The sequence below is a fragment of the Perissodus microlepis genome, chromosome 22, assembly GCF_051167445.1.
Source record: "Perissodus microlepis isolate ML-2025 ecotype Zambia chromosome 22, ASM5116744v1, whole genome shotgun sequence".
In the NCBI taxonomy this organism is placed as follows: domain Eukaryota; kingdom Metazoa; phylum Chordata; class Actinopteri; order Cichliformes; family Cichlidae; genus Perissodus; species Perissodus microlepis.
Genome location: NC_140481.1, coordinates 26,359,771 through 26,376,782, shown reverse-complemented (window position 1 = coordinate 26,376,782; position 17,012 = coordinate 26,359,771). Strand labels below are relative to the sequence as shown.

The 17,012-nt window shown below is 41.0% G+C and overlaps 1 protein-coding gene across 13 annotated transcripts in view; it reads left to right on the top strand.

Moving 5' to 3' along the window:
• pleca (plectin a) overlaps positions 1-17,012 on the top strand; it is a 108,118-nt gene that overhangs the window by 62,750 nt on the left and 28,356 nt on the right. For 7 of the 13 annotated variants that reach the window (XM_084918890.1, XM_084918893.1, XM_084918892.1 and 4 more), the window contains 5 exons: positions 8,810-8,871; positions 12,776-12,865; positions 13,375-13,410; positions 15,313-15,390; positions 15,479-15,571. In XM_084918890.1, the coding sequence (XP_084775016.1) occupies positions 8,810-8,871; positions 12,776-12,865; positions 13,375-13,410; positions 15,313-15,390; positions 15,479-15,571 (359 nt within the window). Of the gene's footprint in view, positions 1-885; positions 2,214-5,828; positions 6,229-8,809; positions 8,872-12,775; positions 12,866-13,374; positions 13,411-15,312; positions 15,391-15,478; positions 15,572-17,012 lie in introns of those variants that run through there. The other 6 variants (XM_084918899.1, XM_084918898.1, XM_084918894.1 and 3 more) reach the window with 5 other exon arrangements.

Here is a 17,012-nt window from a genome sequence, read left to right as displayed (position 1 = left end):
CCATTTAGGAAACCACACCCAAATCTGCACCAGTATTAATGGAAGACTCAGACTGGCAGCCGTGTCTGCTAAACCGCGCGCCACAGACAGCACAGCGTAGGATCGGTTTCAGATTTGGTCTCGTGGTGTTCAGCCGTGACTCACTTTCCTGTCTCCTTTCACTGTGGTGGTAATAACAGACTGAGGAGGGAGGACGCCCCGCTGGGCAATAACTGAAAAACGAGAAAACATTCTGTTACTAAAGGACACAAAAACAATAAACAATGCACACCCAGCGTGTCCCTACATGCCCTTCACAATACCCAGCCTAACATAAAACACATTAGTGGTAAACCTCAATAGTAGCTGGGTTCATTGACTGTCATACACAGCATACAGTACAGCGTGTGTCTGCGCTGAGGGAGGGCCTTGGTTCTTATCCTCATCTCTGTCCTCGACTGTTTTTTTCTATCTAGGCTGTTGCTGTATTTGCATCATCGTTATTAGTGAAAAACGAAGCCACAGCCAATCAGATGCTTTCCGGATTGTACTGCAGGGTGCATTAAAAACTGATGGCATTTTTCTGCATTCATAATTCTGCCAGTTTCGAAAAGATCCCCAACACCACACAACACCACCTAACCATGTCAGAGCCTCCGCCATGTTTTACAGTTTTACAACAGACAGACACTGTTGCACTGCTCTCCTGACGTCTTCAAGACCTGTTGCCACTGATTTTCAGTCTGGTTCTTGAGTAATTTAATAATAATAAAAATAATTTAGAAATAATAATTTGACATATCTCAGCCTTTCCCCACCTTCCTTAAGAATGGCCTCCTGACAGCCACCATTCACTGAGAACATTTCTGATGAGCTTCACTGAACAATAGTTGCATCAATTGAAGTCCAGATGCATCTCTCAGGTCTTTGCTAATGTTTCCTTTCTTCCTTCTTAAAAGTTAAACTTTCAGATACTGTTTCAGATGCTGTATGTAGATTTATTTTAATGTTTGCCACTTCTTCTTTTGTTCTCCATTTGTCCAGTTCTTCAGTTTAAAAAAAACCCCAAAAAAACGTACATTCACACTGCTCGCTATGAAAGATAAGATTTCAGCTTACAGCTCTTTAGGAATCACAATGTTGGTGCAAAAATACTATTTCACACCTGTCAAAGTGTTGTCTTTGGTATTTTCCATAGATTAATGTAAAGAAATGGGAACTCACTCAGGCTGCTAGTAACAAAGTGCCTAAAGAAACAGTTTAAAACTTTGTTTTAGACACATCACTAGTTAATCCCATGAGTTACTACTGGTATTATTTTATTGCTTAATCAGAAGTTTTGTTACCAGATTGTACCTTAACCCGCCCCCAATTAAAAGAAATATAACTTCTTCATAAATTAATTCATGGTCATGGCAGTTGGATTCTGTCACATGCGGATTAACGAGGAGCCAGCACCTTTTCAGTTATGTGAAGTATTTCTTAAAGTTGCGCAAAAACTGAGAGAAAATGAGCCTCCTGTGTCGGGGATATTTATGAGGCACAGCTGTTATGGATGTGAAGGGAATGTGATGATTTATTACCGGGGGTAATGTGCGCTCTGCCCTCCAGTGAACAGTCACTGCGAGACAATGCACAGAACCGTCTGTCACCGCATACAAGTTTCGCGCCTTCCCAGAAGTCATTCCTGTTTCTGCTTTGCATTTATGGGGCTGTCGGGGGTGTGTAAGTTACGCAATCTTGTGAAAGGTACAGTTATCACGCGTGTTAAAATAAGGACGCGGTGTGCAGTGTCTCTCCGCGGCGCGTCTCAATGGCACAAGTCGTCTGACGGATCGGAGGAGGATGGAGCAGCCGGCAGCTCGCCACTTCTTCTCGCTAAACAAAACGAGTGGGTTGGGCTTGTGACAAAGAGTCTGCAATCTGACTCGACCCTGTTTTTTCTCCTCCATGTGGCTCTCATAGAGTACAGAGCGAAGTTTGGAGGGCTGGTACTACACACGCGAGAAACCCGCGAGTGAGGGGGGCGTTTTCGAGAAAGTCCAGCGCGCTCCGCGTTTACGCGCGGCACAAACAAACCGGGATGGCCGAAGTGGACGATACGGCGCAGGCTGCCCGGCCGTCCTGGTACGGCGGGCTGGAGCGGGGATTTCTTTATCGACGGACTAATTACATCCATGAAATGAACTGCAGCGAAGTGGGGTCTCATCTGTACAGCCGAATGTGTTGCGCAGGTAGGTCCGATCACTGCGCCGCTCTATCCATCGCTCAGTGACTGTAATAGGAGGAGGCTCTGCTTGGGAGGGGCTGCTGGGGTGCTGATGGTGGTAATGTTAACCTTTTCCGTTCCTCCACCCACGATACAGCAAGCCCTGAGGGCCAAAACAGTGGACGTCCAGCACTAGATGATTGAAATTAGAGATGCTTAAAACTATTTTTAATTATTTTGTTTTTATTGTGATTTATTTCCCACATTTAGAAAACAAACCTCAGCCTGAGATAATCAGCTTTAAAGTCTTCATTCAGGCACCACAAAATCGATGTGACACAACAGATAAACACTGGCCTGTGCCATGGTAAATACCATCCTGTTTGCTGCTGAGTACAGGCAACACTGCTTATATCTGCGTCCCTATTCAAATTCAGTAAATATATAAATGGTGTTTTAGACATATATAGAATTCAAAACTTGGAGAATGTTGTTTATTAGTAACATCAGTGATGACAGTCTGATAATTAATTACTTTCCCACTGAGCAGATGATAAACTGTAAATCAGTTCGTCAACAGAAAGTTAATTTTGGATACTAAATCGTTTATTTAGTTATTTTTACCTAAAAATGCTTAAAAACCCTGTCAGCTTCCAGCTTCTTAAATCTTAATTTTTAAGCCCTTTGTTTGACTCTTTTCAAATGTCTGCACTGGGCAGAGGTCTGTTATCTGAGAAAAGTTGATTTTACGATAACGAGGTTACTTCATGTCCTTGTATGCAGCTTCTTGACGCGATCATTTGTCTTGACATTTGAATATAAAAACGACTGAGTGACTCAGTACACAGTTAATTTGTCACTCTCCGGCTCACCCTGAATATTCTACAGGAATGGAAACTGTACTTGGTGTTTGTGTTTACCCTCTGATAACACCCTGTGAATGTGTGATGTGTTTTATGGACTTTGGCATTTTCAGTTCTCAGCAGAAATCCACTTTCCCCCTGCACTCGGGTGTTTCCCCAGATGTTCTGGGCCAAAATAGTGTTCTGATGGACTCTCAGCTTCTGTGTGTTTTTACTATGTTGTCACAGCAACCATGTACACAACACACTTTTCCCACACAAAAATCATTTGCCCACTGACATATGTAAACACTGCAGGGCCCCAAGTGACCTTGAGCTTTCTTAGCAGTAGTCTCAGGTCTCTTTAGGAGCATGCAGGGATGATTGGAGCTACTAGTTGTTGTGACATTAAAATGGATTATGACTGTAAATATTCAGCTTCCCATGTTTTGTGCTGTAGCCTTTCAACCAGAAGGGGGAGACAAACTGTGCTGAGCAGCAGTATTCACATATGAAGATCATAAATCCAACAATTATCCAGTTCTCATCTGTTCGTAACCACAAGATTGTAAACACCATGTGTGGCTGATTATGCATGTTTTTGTGCACAAAGTGCTTGCAAGTGATGCTGAAACATAATACGAGCAAGTTTAAATGCAGCTTTAAATTACAGTGGTGGTCAGGACATATTCCTGTCTCGCCTTTGGGGTTATTAAGTTATTTTTCCAGCTGTGTTTGCTTTTTAAAAGGAATGAATTCCGTTCAGGTATGATAGCAGACACTACCCGGTCGTCTTCTCTGACATGTGCATGTTTTCGTGCACTTGTCATTGTCAGCTCCGGGTTGGATCTGCCCCACCATGCCCTGGGGCTTTGGCAGAGTTTCTTCGCAAGTCATCCAGCATTCATACCATCATGAACCCTAACAGGACCTGCGAACCAGATGATACAAGGTGTTGATTAACATTCCTGTCCTCAGTGGGACTGACATCGCGTGCTGTCTCTTGCAAAAAACACGAATAGGGGTGTGTTTTTTATTTTATTTTTAAAATTCTTTTAGGAGAGAGGCGGCTCCCCCTGTCTGTGAGGAGGGTCGGCTCGCCCTCAGCAGGAATTTACAGACTTAACGCGCTGAACTGTCACCTTAAAACTCCTATCAGCTCTCACGGCTCAGGATTATCGCTGTGTGTTATCAAGGACAGGGAAAGGAGGAATATCCACACAATACTGCACTGTGTGCACCAGAGCGTCATTTAGATACTGGATAAGACAACTGTTTTACTATCTTAGAATTGAGGTGCAAAAAAGCGCTTATATCTCTTTGCCACCTTTAAAGCATTTTAGCAAACTGAGCTTTAAATGAATAAATCTAGTTAATTCAATGCCAAGTTTGATTACACCAGGATTTGTTCAAAGAAGCACAAATTTAGCTTCCAGTGCTTTCATTAGTCTTAAAACAAATACAGTTTAGCAAGTTTGGAAACTGGAAGTGATTACTTGCGGTTTTCAGTTCTTAAGCCTGCAGACAAATACTCTTTGCATTTGAAATTGAAAACTATAATCCACAGGTTTTAGATTTTAGTGTGTCGATCAAAAGCCATTTTGCACAAATTATGTTTAGCTAATTTTAGCGTTTCTGCCTAGAGTCTTTGCTTTTGTTTGTAGCCCGTTGGCGTTCAGGGTCTGTTTAAAGTCTGAAGGTGCAGTCAAGGAAGCTTTCATGCCTCAGGTCCCAACAAGTCACCTCCCTTTATAGGCATCCAAAAAAATTCCTTTTCTTTACAGTGTTATGTCGGTAACTGCACGTAAAATTGGTGTTTTGCAGGGTGAAAGGTGTTGAAGGTATTTTAGTGTGGAGGTGCTATTTGTGATCACCTGGAACCAAATGGAAAAACAAATTCTGCACCCAGTTTTTCAGGGCTGTTTGACAGAAGTTATTTGCATGAAGAAAGATGCAAATGATTGTTGTCATGTGCACACACTGTTCAGTCTATCCATGCGGAGCCACAATAGCTGCTTTGTGTCTTGGATAATTTTCTACTGTCTGCTGCTTGTCCACCCCCTCCATCCCACACCCTCTTTTTTTTTGGTTTGTGGTATTGAACTGGCACGACAGGGTATTGGAGGTCCATCCAAGGGAAAATAGTCTAAATCAAATGCTTCAAATAAAACTGAAGTCCTGCAGTTTGTTCTCATTATTCTTTCTGGTGCTGAATTGTATCCCAAAGACGGCTCCCTCGGTGCCTTTTATTCCTTAATTATCTCCTGATGGTGGAAGAGCTTTCATGCTCGAGGTTTTCTTGTGATTGTACTGTTTGGGGAAATGGCTGAGGACGTTCTTTCTGATGCCTCCTGGCTTCGGCTGTGTGCTCGGGACAAGTTTTTCCATTGATGCTTAGTGGCGTTGTGGTATGTCCCGCCACTCTGCCTCTGACCACACGCTGGTTGGTTGAGCAGTGGAGTTCAGTTGGGGTTAACAAGCTTCAGTGGTCCGTTTCTGTACAGCTTAGTCTAAATGAGGGAATGTCTCCTGTTCTGGATTAGTGATCTGTGGGGTCTTTGTGAAAATTAATCTTTGAAAATTAATCTTAGTGCAATAGTTAGCTGTAGCTACAAGATGAGTGGGATTCTAAACTGTTTTTTTTAATCCTCAAATTAAACAGAAAATAAAATTAAAAGTGCAAAGAATAATGTAAATTGAGGTCTGAGCTCTGGTTTGGGTGGGTGCTGTGTGAGGGTTTTTTCATGGGTGGGGTCTGGGTGTAGATAACAGGGCTGAACCAGGAGGAGAATCTTCCCCGCAGACCTCTCTGTGGTGAATGTCTCTGACATTGCTGCCTGCAGGCAGGCATTTTGCAAGAGGTGGTGAAAAAAAATGTGGCGTTGAATGTCAGACAGCAAATGGAGATAGGGAGAAGAAAGGGAGCAAGTTCAGGAACTGAATCGGTGGCTTGAACACTCCCACTTAACTCCAGGAGCCCTCAGTGAGAAGCAGTGTTTCAGGCAATAAGAAAAAGTAGAAGTACACAACATCATCGCCTCTGAACCTGCAGAGGCTTCCGTGTGGTTTTGATAGCTGACAGCATGGCGATGGAGCAGAGATTCAGAGCCTACTCCTCTGATAGTATGGGTAGTGATGGGGTGTTCGTAGAGGAGTCCTACTACCAGGGGGTGCTCAGGGCCATGGACCACAGAAAAGGTAGAGTTTGTTCCAGCAGTGCTGCATTTTTGAGCTTTGTGTTTTTCTGCAGTTGCATTCTTTGGTTTGAAAATGGTTCAGTCTGTATGTTAGCTCTTGGCTTGGCTTTGTTGTTTCGTGTATTACGTAAAAGTCCAAAAGTTGTGTCTGGATGTCTGAATTTGCGAAGAGTCAAGTCCGGAGCCTCTCTTTTAACAGATGGGCCACACCCCTTTTTGTGTCACATCTTTTCCTTTTTTATTTTTACTGGTGAACTTCCCTGTCAGACAGAAGAAATCTGTTTTGCTTTAATGTGGAATCCTAATTTGAGGTTTTGCAGCACAGATAAAATGTAGCCTGTTAAAAAGACGTTTGAAGTGACAGAGCCACTGAAATTCTTTAGAAGAAAGAGAGCACCCTATTTTGAGCATTGCAACAAGTCCGTGTAATAACATTCAACATCCCAGTTGCAGGATTTGGCAATGTGACTCATCCATACACACTGTTTTTCAGGTGATCTGATATCTTGCACCTTTTTTTTTTTTTTTTTTGTCACAGGGTGAAAATATAAATCTGGGCTAAATCTGCAGCCTCAGGCTACAAAACACAGCCAAGCAAACGCATTATTAGTCAGAGAGATCAGTAGATCTTGTGTTTCAGTGTGATGTATTCAGCCTGGTTATTTTAGGAATTTTTAGTGCTCCTTTCAGCCGACCTGAGAAACAGAAGTATCCTGAGCTGCTACATTTCATTTGTGCAGAAACGCATCTTTTATGTTTCGTAACACGTGTCCAACGTGTTTGCAAAGCCATATATGAAAAGCCCGAAATCAAAACCAGTGAAAAAGCAGAACTCATCTGTCTGCTTTTGAGGTTTATTTCACTTCTCTGTTGAGACCGCCTCATGCGTGAGTGTGCCTGTGAGTCATGGACATAAAGCCACCGTGATTTGGGCGTTGGTGCCACGGGATGTCCTCTTCTTTGGTTCCCTCTTCATCTGATCACTTCTGTTAGCTTTGATCACAGAGCAGATAATACTATCAACTTCTTTACAGCATGTCACTGATGAGAAAAAAACAGTTGAACATTAAACATTTGTTTTGGTGAACTGCTCTGTATTTGACAAGCACCCTCATCACTAACTGGTGAAGTGTACGTTTGATGGTTATCTCTTCAAGTGGCTGCATAGGTGATAAAATTTAGGAAAAGCATTGCATATTATATGTTTGATACCTACTAGTACATGATAGGTTTGTTGGGAATAATCTGATTATGAAACGACTACAGCATTGCAGGCTGAAACATGTTCTAGCTGAGCTGCTGCTCCAGACGATGACAGAGATAATCTATTCAATGTTCCCCTGATAAGTAGGGAATTCTTTGTTTTGCTGCAGTAAGTCTTCTGTAATGTACTGTCCCTATTGGGCATCAGATGTCCGTGTCTGAGTCAAAGTCACATGTGACTTTTTGTTCTGTCCCTGGGCAAAACAAATATTTCTTACACTGTTTGTGACTCTGGGATGAAAAAACAGATAAAAAATATTTGAAAGAGTTTTGCTGGAGGTTTTAATCTGGAGCAGGGCCATAAAGGCGGTTTAGGCTCAATAAAGACAAATTATATTTTGTTTCAGCCATCATGTATCCAGGCCTATGGGTTAGATCAGCGGTCCCCAACCTTTTTTTGTGCCACAGACCGGCCTTTAAGGTGTCGCGGATAAATACAACAAAATAAAATCATACGACCAAGACAAAAACTGTGGTGTTTTGTAAACATAATAATAAACGCGAATTCACTGTGTAATTGTGTAACTTTATTAGCAGCGTCCTCCTGAAAAGTGGCAACAACATTGAGAGTAACATGCTCTCTGGTCACTATGGTAACGCGTAAATATTTCTTTCAAAATAAGACGCACAACTACCGAGTTAACAATAAAACCCCTGAAAACCATGAATTTCACCCCTGAGCCTCAAGACTCGCGGCCCGGTACCAAACGACTCACTGACCGGTACCGGTCCGTGGCCCGGGGGTTGGGGACCGCTGGGTTAGATGGCTGTATGTAGATGGTGGGTAATGCTTGGGCTTCTGTGCAAAAGTCACAGCCCAGAAAGTTTGGGAATCATCGTTTCAGATTTCTCAAGCTTGATATGGATGTAGTTCCCGTGTCTGTGAGTTATTCAAGGAAACTAGCCTTTGATGAGTATGATATTTAAAGTGATTATCTGCCATTAAGCTAGCATGCAAAAAAGAATGACTCCTCCTGTCTGCTGGCAGGTTAGACAGTCGGAAAGTAGATTGTTTTGGAAAAGCCAAATACAAGATTTCTTTTTGGGGGGTTTTAATAATTAAAAATAACATTGTGCTTATGGTTTGTTTCCCTTAAGTCTGGACCACTGAGTTTGTAATACACGATTATTTTTAATTTGGTAGTTGTTTTGATCTGTGTTGTTCAGCACTTTGGTCTGCCTGGTGTGTTCTTAAAGTGCTATACAAATAAACGATGATGATGATGATGATGATGATTAGTGATTGCTGTTAAAAATGCAAAATCTCTTAAATTAACACCATAAATTAAACAGAGTGTATATTTGCTGTGTTTCCACAGATGAACGGGACAGAGTTCAGAAAAAGACCTTCACAAAATGGGTCAACAAGCACCTTGTGAAGGTAAGTTCTGCTTCAAACAACCCTCACGCATGAAAATACATACATTTCACTGCAACTTTACTCTCAGATAGATTAAAAATCTCCAAAAACCTATTAAAATGTTAACTTTACGTCATGTGGAGTTTATAACTCAACGGTAATTCTCCATGGTAGGTAAAAAGGTCTCCTGCTGTCCTCAAATAACACCAAAAAGCTGGACTTTCTTTCATATCCCATCTGGTTATAATAACTTAAATTACACAAAAACGTTTTCTTAGGAGATGCGGCGCTATCTGATCTCACTGCTGGGAAACATTACCTGAAGATAAAACTGGAAGAGAATCTGAAACTAAATCAGATTTAGATTCTCCACACCTCCTTTTAAAAGCTTTGGAAAAGGTGAACAACAGATACAATAGCAACCGCGCTCTTTCCGTTAACCGTATGCATGTGAGGGGGTGAGTCACACGCACCTGGCCTCACTTTAGCTTGGCGCTCGGGAAGAGCGGTATCGTTGCCTGGGCTCGGTCAGGTTACGCATCTGGAATCCAGATGGTCGGGGCGGCTCATCAGGACTGTGCAGGGGGACAGGAAACTCCAGGACTCTACGTTGAATTAGTATTTGATTCAGTGTGAGGCCATCAGTGTTAAATACGTCTGAAACAACACTCAACAAATGTTCTGACCCTTACCCTTAAAAGGAAATGCTTCTAACTAGGTGAGGAGCAAAGTCCTGTTGCAGTAAGAAATATTTTTGGTAGCTATCACTTAGCAGATTATCCCGACTAAAACAGCTTTCATAATAGCAATAATTAAACTGATTTATTAAGCATAACACCAAGATAATAACTGGTTTCAGCTTCTTAAATCTGATTTGCTGCTCATAAATTTTACAGTCAACATAAATTTAACATATCTTAGTTTTGCACCGATGCTCTGACAAAATGAGTAATTTAATATCTAATAGATATTTTCAGTTCTGGGAACTTGTGGTTCTCTGTGTAATTCAGAGGATAATCAAGTGATTAGCAAGATATAGGAGCCCTGAGTTTCAGTTCACTTCAATTTAGATTTAGCCAAATCACAACGTCTCTAGGCGTTTTATGCTGGAAAGTAATGGAGAAAACCTTTATAATAAGACAAGGCCCCTATGAGCAGCACTAAGTGATGTGGGAAGGAAAAAACAGTGCAGAGCCAGGTTCTGGGAGGAGCAGCCATCTGCTGTGACAGAAAAGAAAAAGGAGAGCTTAGAAAGATATGAAAAAACACACACTCAAAGTGAGAGAAGACACAGTCTAATGCAGCGGTCCCCAACCTTTTTTGCGCCACGGACCGGTTTATGCCCGACAACATTTTCATGGACCGGCCTTTAAGGTGTCGCGGATAAATACAACAAAATAAAACTAGTACCGGTACTGAAAAAAGAAAATTTATTCATAACATACGTGAAAAGACCAAGGAAAACCGAGTAAACGATAAAAACGATAACAAAATAACGCTGAAAACCGATTAAAAACCCTGAAAACCATACATTTCACACCTGAGCCTCAACTCTCGCGGCCCGGTACCAAACGACTCACGGACCGGTACCGGTCCGAGGCCCGGGGGTTGGGGACCGCTGGTCTAATGCAAGGCAGCAGTGGTAGATAAAAACCTTGACAGAAATGCTCAGTGCATCATGGGAAGTCCACTTGCAGCCTAAACCTAGAGCAGCATCAATAAGGGATGGCTCAGGGTCACCTGATCCATCCTTAAACATAAACTCCAAAATGAAAGTTTTTTAAAATATGGAGGGAGTCTGTCTCAGTAAAATGTAAGAAAACTTTGAACTAATGAGCTACTGGTTAATGATTTTTATGTAGTAATTAGAAATCAGAATAATTTAAAAGTACTCTGGCTCGTGTAGTATGTTAGTGGGTCAGGTTGTATTTTTGCTGCCTTAAAACGTAATGATTACTTGTAATGAAATGATTTCATAGGTGCCTTTAGTTTGTTAGTTTATTCCGAGCGACAGTCCAAAACCTAAGGAAAGTCCAAATCGAATTTTCACATCTATGACACAAGACAGGAAATGTTTACATTTGAGTCATTTTATGAGTCACTGTGTTACTCATAAGTGGAGAAGGCAGGGATTTCTTAAAAGAATCCTTTAAAAAAAACAAAAAACTTGTCATATATCATGTTGCTATGACAACAGGAAAATAATAAAGAAATAAAACGCTAACTTTGTATGTTGGAATCTCAGGTTTCTAGTATTAGCAGGTGTTATATTTCTATAAGCAGATTTGTTCTGTCACATAATTATTTTTTAAATAGCTGAAGTATAAACTTGGCCAAAGATTTAAATAATGAAGTCAGCGTGAGTCAAAAGCTCAGACCCAAGACTGCTGTAAACACTCAGCTTTAAGCATTTTTCTACTCTTGGCTCCTTTTGATGTTAATAAGAGCTCCTATCCTTATATGATCATCTGTGTGCCTGAGGCCCCGCCCACCTGAGGCTCACACCTTCTGTTTGCAAAGAGAAGCCTAACAGAAGAAAGTTACTTTTGATCAGGTTATATTAAGCAAGTTATTTTTAATATTTAATTTAAAATTGAACCATCGATTAGGGAAAGAAAAAAAACAGTCTTATCTGGGCGGTGTCAGCTGGACCTTGTTGCGTCTCTACAACGCTTTCATGTTGATGAATCCTTGTTTTAACACGGGAAGTGAAGCGTGTTAAAGAATGTCTGCTGTCGTCCATGTGCATCCTGTGACACCGGGCTCTGTCCGAGATGACTCCCAGGCTTTGTCGATAGTCATGTTTATTTCTCGGGTAATCCCTCTGATTTAGGTCCAAAAGACTTCAGGCAGTCTGGCGCTCGAGTCACTTTGGACTCATGGTCACAACAGAGTCATGAGATTAAACTATGAGGCCTGTAAGTCTCACGGTCAGCTGTCTGATAAATGCCATCTACTGTAGCTTGTTTTACACTTCACTTCAGATTGTGAGGAATGAAAAACAGATGCTGTTCTGTGTTTTATAAATCCTTTTTAGCTGGGTCAATCCCACTGAAACCAGTGCAGATCATAGAGAACTAAAGTACATTTATATACATGAAATTAATACAGCGACATGCACATGTTTCTTTAGTTTGAGGGATAGAAGGAATCAAATTAAAGAATTTGAAACGGAAAGCAGCTGACTGTCCTTGTTTATCCATCAAATCACACCATCTGTCTCGCTGTTCCCACTGTCCTTTTAAGTTTTACATCTTCTCACATCAAACTGTTTCTTCTTTCCATCCTTCACCCTGTCCTCCTGTTCTTTCCCACCAGCACTGGAAGGCAGAGGTAGGTGCTGTCTGTGAGCAGAGAGCTGCGTGGACACACACACATTTGTTCCTCCCTGCATGTTTGTGTTGACATTTTTACCCTCCCTTGCCCTCTCTCCCTTTCATCCACCCTCTTTTACTGCTAACCTCTGATCTTTCCCCTCGCTGACTTCAGCTCTTTTCTGTCTACTTTTGGAGCATTTTCTGCAGTGCAGCATGTGTCTGCATGTTCTTTGGCTACAAAAGTACAAAAGTGTAACTACAAATAATAGTAAGGAGCACACCTTTTATTACTGTGGCAGGTAATAAAAGTGGTGAAATCCTTAAAAAGCCAGAGCAAATTGCTGCTGCAGAAGGCAGAGGGTAAAAGCAGTCCCCCATTGTTGTGTGTTCACGTTTTTCTTTTTATCTTAATTTGTTTGTAGATGAGATTTGTGAGTTACAAAGTTATATTTTGTTTTCCTTTGTCAACTGTGAGGAACTCTCAGCAACTGTTTGTGTCGTGTGCAGTGATTCAGCACTGGTGCTGACATCATGGGAGTCTGAATTAAAAAATAATGTCCCTGTATGCATCAATACTGATAAAACTGGTTTCTTTCCTTTCTGTCCAGGCCCAGCGACACATCACTGACCTGTACGAGGACCTCAGAGATGGACACAACCTTATCTCCCTGTTGGAGGTGCTCTCTGGAGAGACTCTGGTAAGCTTTTGGTGGTATTTCACTTCCGATATTAGAATTTGTGCTTCTTCTGTAACCCCCTTGTCTTGTCTAGGCATTTCTTATCATCCCAGCTCTACTGCCCTACTCAGTGTATTTGCTGTAATCTTTGTTCTACTGTCCAGTCTACTCATTGTTAATTCAACCGCTTTAAATGTTTATAAGGCAGATATTACTCTGGATTTCTTCTTTCCACTTCTGCATGTGTTGACTTTAATTCTTTAGAGATTTTTGGACATTTCAGTACACGCTGAGGCTGTGCACACTCTTTTACTTTACTTAGCTTAGCACTAGTCTTTTTGGGAACACACCTTCTGGTGATGTAACCTTAAAACACTAATTTCATTCTTTGCTTCCATCGTTTAACCTCTCTCCACTGACTTGTTTGATCCCTGGTTTTTCCTTTGTCTAATTCCTGTTTGCTGACCTTTGCCCTGACCTTTCCCCCTTTGCCTCTGCCTTCCTCTCTTGCGATGCTCTTGCTGTGGTAGCCGAGGGAACGTGACGTTGTGAGGAACGTGCGGTTGGTGAGTGGCGCCTGGACTGTGGCTGGCCGCCTCCGCGGGCGTAGCATGTGTCACCACCCCAGGTGGCTGCTGGGTTGTGCATGATGATGGTCACACTCCCTGTGTATTGTCCCTTTCTGTGTCAACATTGTCCTCTTTCATTTTGTCAGTGAGTTGGCAGGTTCAGGAGCCATGATAGGAAACATGTGGTTAAATTGGTGGCTTTATTCAGAATATTTGTAGTAATTATTTTAGCGTTTTCATAAGTAAACATTAAAGTTAGCCTTCTTTAAGAATAGAAAAGAATAACCTAGAAAAATATACTGTTTTCGTTCTTAATGTAGCTTTATGTCCTTACCTCGTTAAAGGGCTGTATCATAAAAAGTGCAAAGACTCCACCCATAAAAATTAAGAAACATGCCTGATTTAATTTGTCAAGTCTCCCCTTCAAGATCTTCTCCTGGTGCACCTCTGGATCACTTCCAGCATGGATGCCACTTTTAGATCACTTCATCCATGGAAACCACATTATGACTGCTTGTATTTGTGCATCAGCAGTTTCCCCAAAGACCTCAGTGTGTCAGTATGTTTAGACTTTTCATGTCATGTCTGGTCTCAGATCCAAAGACACAAAGCAAGTTTTCAGGAAAATAATGCACGATTTCCAAGTATGAACATTGTGGATTATGAAAGAAGCTCAGCTTTTCTTTTAAGTTTTCCACTGGGCTCTGCACCACAAGTTCTTCTTCTGTCAGACGTTTGACCTTAAAATCCAAAGATGTCCAAATAACCTGAACTGTGATTGAACTGATCTGTGTTCAGACTTATTGGAGTCTGCTATAACTCTTAAAAAATAACTGTTAACATAATTAGTAAAGGGCAGGATTTGTTCCTATGTAATAAAAAAAATATGTTAAGTTGTTGTTTTTTATGGTTGGAGTTTCGCAACTTTATGATTGTGCCTTGTAGATCTGAGAAAGCTGTACATCACAGATTACAGAAGTGTACAAAACCAAACTTTTCATTTAGAGAATGAAAGTATTTGACAAAAATGGTTTGTGGTCTGGGTTTGATTTTACAGCACAATTATATCAATGGAAAATGGCTGAATATACCAGCAGCAGTCATTGCATGTGCTTGTGCAATGAGGATTGATTTTGAAAACATTGCTAGACATTCCTGTTATATAAAGGTTGATTGACTTGGGAGATTTCCAGGATAGAGAGTATGAATTTCTATCTTCTGTTATAATACTTATTTGTAGTTGATTGTCCTTGTCCTTTTAATAACTGTTTATTATTATCAGTTTCAAATGGTGGTTTCTTACACTGTAGTGAAATCAAAGTCACTACAACCTAATTCTGCAGCTTAGAACTTGGAGCACGAGTGCATGTCAGGATCACCACTCCTATAATTTCTAAGGCTTAAGAGTTCTTGAACCTTATGGAATCTGCTTGATTGGATTGTACTGCAGATAAAAACAGAAAAGCAACATTTATCAGTCATCAGTTGACTCGGGGCAAAGTGTAATAATCCATTATCCAGGGAGCAGTGTTTGAAAGGTCTTGGAAAAAAAAGAAGAGTTGTGACTGATGATTGGGAGAATCACTGAGAATGTTTATCATTCATTATCATGCTTTCACCTGCAGACATCTTGGCTGGATCTCTGATGCACTTCAGGGTCTTGTAGGGTCAGCTCTGAACGCTTTGATCACAAACACGCAGAATTTGAATCACACTTCAAATTTGCTTTCTTTTAAATTTAAGTTTTCGAGTCCATGACTGTGAAAATATGTACAGTAGAGAATGGATCTTTGTGTTACTGGAGCCTGAAACACCTGTTCCTCAGTCATGGGGCTTTGCTGTTTGCTGACCTAAAGTGCTCCCTTCACTTCATGTTTGGTCTCATCTGGTCTCTTACAGCCTCGGGAGAAAGGCCGTATGCGCTTCCACAAGCTGCAGAATGTCCAGATCGCCCTGGACTTTCTCAAACACAGACAGGTAGTTAAGAAAAACAACAGTTTTATATTATGTTTTATTTTACTTAGTATTCAGCACAGTAAAAATATTTTTATCCACACCCTCTCAGGTCAAACTGGTCAACATCAGGAATGATGACATTGCAGATGGAAACCCCAAGCTGACCCTTGGCTTGATATGGACCATCATCCTTCACTTCCAGGTAATGTAGGACACTCATAAGTCATTTTGCTGTAAATTACTGTATGGCAGTAAAGCTAATCTAGAAGCAATTGCCAGTCACTGTGATAATGCTTCTGGGCAATCTCACGTTAACAAACCAACCATTACTCAATGAATGTAGAGAGAACTGCAGTTTTTACTGTATATGGAACACAAGTGACACCTATAGAATCACAGGCCAAATCTAATTAAAAAACATAAATTAGATAAATGGGTGAAGGTAATTATTATCCCAAAATTAAGTTTTTTGTTCCTCATTAAAACTTTATTTACAAACCACAGCTCTGACTCATTCCACAGCAGGTCTGAACAAACATGCTACTTCATGCTGAGGCTGCCATGATACCATAAATGTAGTGGTTAAAGGACTTAATGATAATTATTAGCAATAATGTTTTCACTCAAATTCATGAATAATTGCACTTGACTGTTCTTTGGAAAGGTATTAATGATTTATCATTGTCAGCACGACTGTCGACAGCGACCAGCAACTGATTAGCTGTTAGCATGTCTATGCTAGCTACCTATTATTAATTTGGCTAATAACCAACAATAGGATTAGAGACCACACTTACTATTAGCTTCTCCTATTTCAGTGATGAACTGCACAAAGAAGCCTTCCTGTTATCTAAGGCTATTTTAATATGGCTTGTCTCTGTAACAGCACTCGAACACTTTAGTTCAAAACTTTCTCGATTTTTTTTAGCACAAGTAGCAAAGCAAAGCAGCAGACAAACCTTATCTGTACTCTTGCATTTGTGCATAAATACAGTTGGGTCGAGTTTCCTGGCTTAGCTCTTATAAAGGAGCTGATTGTTTGTATTGATGGTGTTGCACTGTTCTGTAGCTTTACAGTCAGGATTTTGTAAGTGCCCTGGCTCTGCTCAAACTCCGAGTTCTCAGCATGTATTCAGCATGAACTGACTGATGCCTGATGGGGCAGCTGAGTTTTATCTCCTCAGCTATGATGTGTTTTACTTTTAAACTGCACACTTAATAGATCTGATTATTCCACTGGATGAGTAACATGCATTTTATACTTCATTGTAATTGTTTTGCTTCTGTTTTTGTGGTAAGGAAATTTAAAGTGCTGTTCCCTTTTTGGGAATCAGTGAAGGCTGATGTTGACACAGCAGTTACAGTAAAGTGAAGGCCAATCGTTTCCAAATGGAGGTTATTAGACGTTTGGCAAAAGATCGATCATCACATGCCTGTGAATTTCAGGCTTCACTTCCTATTTCATAACATAAACAGTATAAAATTGCTTATACTGCCTATAGCAACACACGCCACATTGGAAGAATCAGTCGGCAGGCAGATGTCTTCCTCATCTGGGAGAAAAGAGTGGGAGTACTTTCTTTGATGCTGTAATGACTGTGATGTTGAGATGTGCATGTGGGATCAGTGTCTGTGTCCCTCAG